The sequence below is a fragment of the Cucumis melo genome, chromosome 10 (genome assembly GCF_025177605.1).
Source record: "Cucumis melo cultivar AY chromosome 10, USDA_Cmelo_AY_1.0, whole genome shotgun sequence".
NCBI classification, from domain to species: Eukaryota; Viridiplantae; Streptophyta; class Magnoliopsida; order Cucurbitales; family Cucurbitaceae; genus Cucumis; species Cucumis melo.
Genome location: NC_066866.1, coordinates 1,357,454 through 1,363,136, shown reverse-complemented (window position 1 = coordinate 1,363,136; position 5,683 = coordinate 1,357,454). Strand labels below are relative to the sequence as shown.

General features: G+C 34.0%; 1 protein-coding gene across 1 annotated transcript; it reads left to right on the top strand.

Annotated features, from left to right (window-relative positions):
- The first annotated feature begins 693 nt into the window (after positions 1-693).
- LOC103489344 (beta-glucuronosyltransferase GlcAT14A) lies at positions 694-4,869 on the top strand. Its single transcript, XM_008448479.3, has 5 exons — positions 694-1,477; positions 3,269-3,344; positions 3,429-3,544; positions 3,650-4,178; positions 4,508-4,869. Exons 1-4 carry the CDS (start codon positions 994-996, stop codon positions 4,162-4,164), a joined length of 1,191 nt encoding a protein of 396 aa, XP_008446701.1. The 5' UTR covers positions 694-993; the 3' UTR covers positions 4,165-4,178; positions 4,508-4,869.
- The last annotated feature ends 814 nt before the right edge of the window (positions 4,870-5,683 follow it).

Sequence of the window (5,683 nt, the reverse complement as noted above, 5' to 3'; positions counted from 1 at the left end):
TTTTTCTTTTAAATTTTAAGGAGTAAAATATAATGGTCAAATACAAAGAATACAACATTGTTAAATTAATGATAAAAATTAACATTTTACGAAGAATTTCAGAGTCGATGTGGTGCATCACCGAGATAAATATAAATTTAATTTTTATTTTTATTTTTTTTATTAAGTACAACCCACAATGTGATTTGAACCTAAGACCACACGTCTTTAAATACAGTGAGTGAAGTTGAGTTTATATTAATAAAAAACTATTATCGATATTATAAATTGAGACAATTTTTGTTTGTTACGGTTATTATAATTTAAAACTACCATTTTAGTTCATTTTTATTTTATTTTGATCAATAGAAATTATTGAAAACAATATTTTGAATTTTTTTTAAGTATTTTAAAAATTAATAAACTAAGAGATTTTTAAAATCTTATTAAATACAACTCAAGATAAATACAAAATTAGGAGTTTTCTAAAATTAAACTACTCATAAAATATAAAACATAAAAGACTTTAGTTTTATCGATTTTACTTGTTTAGATAACAAAATAAGATTTTAACCCAACAATAATGATAATAATAAACCGTCGGTATAAAAAGAGCGGTAAAAAAGTTTGAGGTTAAACTGAACGCGCCACCGTAGGGCGTGATAGAGACGTGGCGAAAATAAAAAATGGACGCAGCTAAAGGAAAGGACAGAGAGAAGCCAAATTATTTTTCATTGCACCTTCTTCGTATTTCTTGTTTCTTTTTCCCCCAACGAAAAACCGAAATTGGATAATCAACCCTAGATTTGAGCAATTCAATATTTTCTTACGAGGTTAATCGCATGCTCATTCGTTAAAGATCAAAAGGAAAAAGCGACTATGATGAAGATCTTCACTGATTTCTAGATTCTACGACTATTGGAATCTGATTTTTAATTCTTCTCATAGTTTCATAATCGAAAACCATTGGAATCTGTGTTTTAAGATCTTCGAATTCGAGCAAGTTTTTCAGTTATGGGAGCTGAGAAGAAATGGCTCTTCACTTTCTTCTTAGCTACGTTACTTTCTCTGATTTTGTTACTCTTCTCTACCATTTCCGCTTTCACAGCGTCAAGGCTTCTCCCTTCCTCTGTTCACCGAGGACTTCACCATCCACCGGCCTTTTCTTACTATATCTATGGTGGACATGGCGATAAGGATAGGATCTTCCGGCTGTTGCTTGCCGTTTACCACCCGAGGAATCGGTACCTTTTGCATCTTAATCACGAGGCTTCCGATGGAGATAGACAACAACTAGCTGCGGCTGTGAAGTCTGTTCCGGCTATTCGAGCTTTTGGGAACGTGGACTTAGTTGGTAAGCCTGATCGTATGACCTATAGTGGGTCCTCTTACATTGCCGCAACTTTGCATGCTGCAGCGATTCTGCTTAAGATTGACAGTGGCTGGGATTGGTTTATCACTTTGAGTGCGAAGGATTATCCACTGATCACTCAGGACGGTACGCTAATTGTTGAATATTTCAATCTTTGATTTACGAGTTTATATTGTTTTTTTTATAGTGGTTTTGTTGCGTTTTGGGATCTTCCAAACGTCACCTGAAATAGGTTATTTCATCTTGGTTTTACCTGACGTTATTACTTCTATATTAAATGCTTGACGTGTGGATGAATTACATGCCCAACAGAGTACTTTTCATTGTTTTTTAATGTCTCGTCCTTAAGCTCTGGTGCAAAAGGTTATTGGGTCTCTGTTTCAGACTTGAAATATGACCCTATGAGGACGGAGGGACAAGTTCAGGTTTCCAAACGCCTTTATATTTGCTTAGATTATCAGGGAAGTTTCTGATTCTCTCTAGCTTACATATATTGTCTAAAATCGATGACCTGGTGAGGGTTCGTGTTAATTTCTCTGGCAGAAAAAGGATACTGGTGTTAATATCCTGAGAGCACAGGAAGCTGCTGCTAATCCGTGGTCAGTTAAATGAGGCTAAATTTTGAATCCCACTAGCCTTAGGCCGTTTTGGCAAAGTTCCATAATTCCATTGGTAGTTTTGCTATCTCGTGTAATCTGAGTCTCGAGTTCAAATATTCGGTTCTACACACAAGTTATCATTATTTGGATGAGCATACAAACAACACTTAACTGAAGTCCCTATTAAAATCGTGTAACTAAGCATTGGTTCAATGGCTTTTAACTGAGTTTTAAATTATTAATACTCAGGTGTTCTCCTTGGATTTTCTGTTTTATGGCATTTGGGATGAACTACAATTATGGCTATTTGGTTGCACATTCATTTGTCCAATTTTGTTCCATCCTGGATTGATAACAATATAGTTTTCAAACTTCAGATTAAAGGAAACACATCTCAATTTATTTTTTGAAGGACAACAAACAAATACGAATAAGGAAGTGCTCATTTGGATAAAATCATGGTGTTACATTTCCTAGGTAGATGGACAGCTGAGTCTACTCTGAAGGGTTCTTAATTTTGTATTTCCATTCCAAGTTTTCCATGCATTCTTTAGGTATTGGTGAGGTGAGAAATAAGTGCTTTGTTGTTGCTGTATGATGTCAATTGTGCTTCATCTCTTGATTTTTACATGCCAGATATTCTCTTCTGCATTCTCACTTGTATATTTTGTGCGTTAGATCCATACAAAATATTATCAGTTTGAGTTAGATTTGCATGTTAAACTTGATTGGTAATTATTAGTGATGGTCGGACAGATGAGTTGCTTAATATAAGTGAACTTATTAGATTACTGTCAATCCATTACAGGATTGAATATAACAGTAGAGAGAAGAGGACCTGCCAGGGATGAATTCCCAATATATGCAGCATAAGCTATGCAGATATCTCTATGTATTCTGGTTAGCTTACGCTGAGTGGATAACTTATTTACCAGATGAATTGTTGGTGGAAAAATTAATTGTTGAATGTAAATTGTTGAAGATGTTCTAGAGATTGGGTTTGACCAGCGAGTTTATCAATTTAATATATGATCAATACTCATGGGTTTGGACACCATTTTGATTTACAAGTTCTAGCATGGACATTATCATGAAGTGAAGGAAAAAATAATATTTCAGATATATGAATATATCCCCATTTTGATTTCATGTTAAATTATATGGTCCGTTCAAAAGCTTAAGTTACTAGGATTCTATATTTTTTAGCACTTCAAATGCAAATGTCTGCTAAGCCTGTAGGCAATACTTTCTAATTTGTACATGCCTTTTATTTTATTTTTTTTCAGCTTATTGATGACGACTTTCTGTTGAGTTTCAGACCTTGCACATGTGTTATCCTCTGTTAGAAGAGATCTTAATTTTATCCAGCACACCAGTGACATTGGATGGAAAGAGTAGGCGACTCTTCACACTAGTTGACATTAACTATCTTTCTAGGACTGAACAATTGAATCATCTGTGTCTACATTTTGTTGTAGATCTAAGCGAATCAATCCAATTGTAGTTGACCCGGCAGTGTACTTAGCAAGGAGAAGCCAAATTTTTCATGCTACCGAGCAACGGCCAACACCAGATGCTTTCAAAATATTCACAGGCAAAACCCTTTCCATATTAGCTGTCCAAAATTTCATCCACGCAAACTTTTACATACACATGAGGCATTACTAAAACTTGTAGCAATTCTCTTCTGAATTTTCAGGTTCGCCTTGGGTCATCCTAAGTCGATCTTTCCTCGAATTCTGTGTGTTGGGTTGGGATAACCTGCCTCGAAAACTCTTGATGTATTTCACAAACGTGGTTTGGTCTCAAGAAGGATATTTTCATTCTGTTATTTGCAATTCACCAGAATTCAAAAACAAGACGGTGAACAGTGATCTAAGATACATGGTCTGGGACAATCCACCTAAGATGGACCCTCACTTCCTCCATTCCTCCAATTTTGATCAAATGTCTCAAAGTGGAGCTGCTTTTGCCAGACAGTTTCAACAAAATGACCCAGTGCTAAACATGGTCGACAAGATCATCCTCAACCGCAAACCAAATCGACCCACCCCAGGTGCATGGTGTTCCGGCTGGAACAGTTGGTGGACCGATCCATGCTCCCAGTGGGGCGACGTCAACGTTCTGAAACCCGGGTTTTGGGCAAAGAAATTTGAAAAATCTATTACAAACCTCTATGATGAGTTGAGTTCACAACCAAATCAATGCAAGTAAAATCAGGTTTTCAGGTGACTAGATTTTTCTTGATTTCATTTACTTGCACAGAAAAAATATCATATTCTTATTTATCTTAGAACCATCCCAAGTATTCACTCAATAGTAAAATCCTCCTTTTCTTGCATTTTGTATTCTATTTCTACCTTCCATACATTTCATTACTTCCTGACAAGCGTAAACAAACTTTAGTTTCTTCAACAACTAGAACTGTTGTTTATAAATGTATACGAACCCATTAAACAGTAAATTCATTAAATGTGGGAATTGCTCCCCATTTTTCAAAACAATTAATAGTGCTGAGAATATCTTACCTATATTGTTCATAAATATGCTATATCAGGTAGCTGAGATGAGAAAGCGAGCCTGAGCCTATCCAGAATGATGAGATGAGGCTGAGGATTGTGGTAACTTTTTTAGTACCATATTCATTTTGTTGACGATATAAATTTGTTTTCATAAACATTAGTAAACTCTACAATGATGTCATAGGGTCTCGCATTTATAAAAACATGTGGATGCGATACACAATAAGTATGACTACAAAGTTTTATGTGCATAGTTATTATAAAAAAGTTCAAGGATTTTGAAACCACATCCTAATGTTGCATATTACTTGGGGAATTGTGTAAAGTGACAGAAATTAAGATGTTGTATAGTGACATTTACCAATATCAATACCAACTCCTCTCTTATTGGTTCTCATCACACTGCACTTATTATTATTTTGATTTGCCTTCCAAGTAAATTCATATAAGTAACTTGTTAGATGATTATTTAGTTTAATGAAATAGTCATTGATTTAATGAAATGTGTGTGAAATTTAATTTAGGGAAAGATGTTTGTACCAATTACAACCGTAAATGTTCATGAGTGAATCGATTTAATAGATCATGCTTTAGAGTTTCATTTTAAAATCGACGATGCATTACTTTCGCATTTAGATTTTGATTTTGAAATTAATAGTAAATGTGATGCTAATTGAGTTATGTTGTGTGTTTTAGACAACTAATTGCAAGATCGTGGCTGTGAAAATGACACGGAAATTTAAATGGGATAAGCAAAGGCATGTGGTGGCAAATAATCATGAGAATCCACGAGTTAGCTTCAATATTAAGACTTTAATAGACAATGATTGATGTTTAAATCTTAAGATCATACAATGGGGAAAAGAAACTAAAATCGAAGACTCCAACACCATACATTCTTCTTTGATCTTATCAATAATTAAAAAGCCTTAATTTTTTAACCCTTTAAATGGGCATATATTTTTCCTTCTTTAAAATGATTTTTTTTTGTAAATGGTAAAATTCTACATTGAAAAAATTAAGGGAGACTCACATTCTAATCAATTGACTACTCTCTCATCGTCAATTGATCTAAAGTTCATCAAATTTAAATTAATATGTTAAGTGCATGGTGTAGTTATAAGATTTAACTTTATACTATGCAACGAAAAAATATTTTAAACAGCAAAATTTTATTAACATATATTAAAAAAAAAAAGAAAAAACCTTTG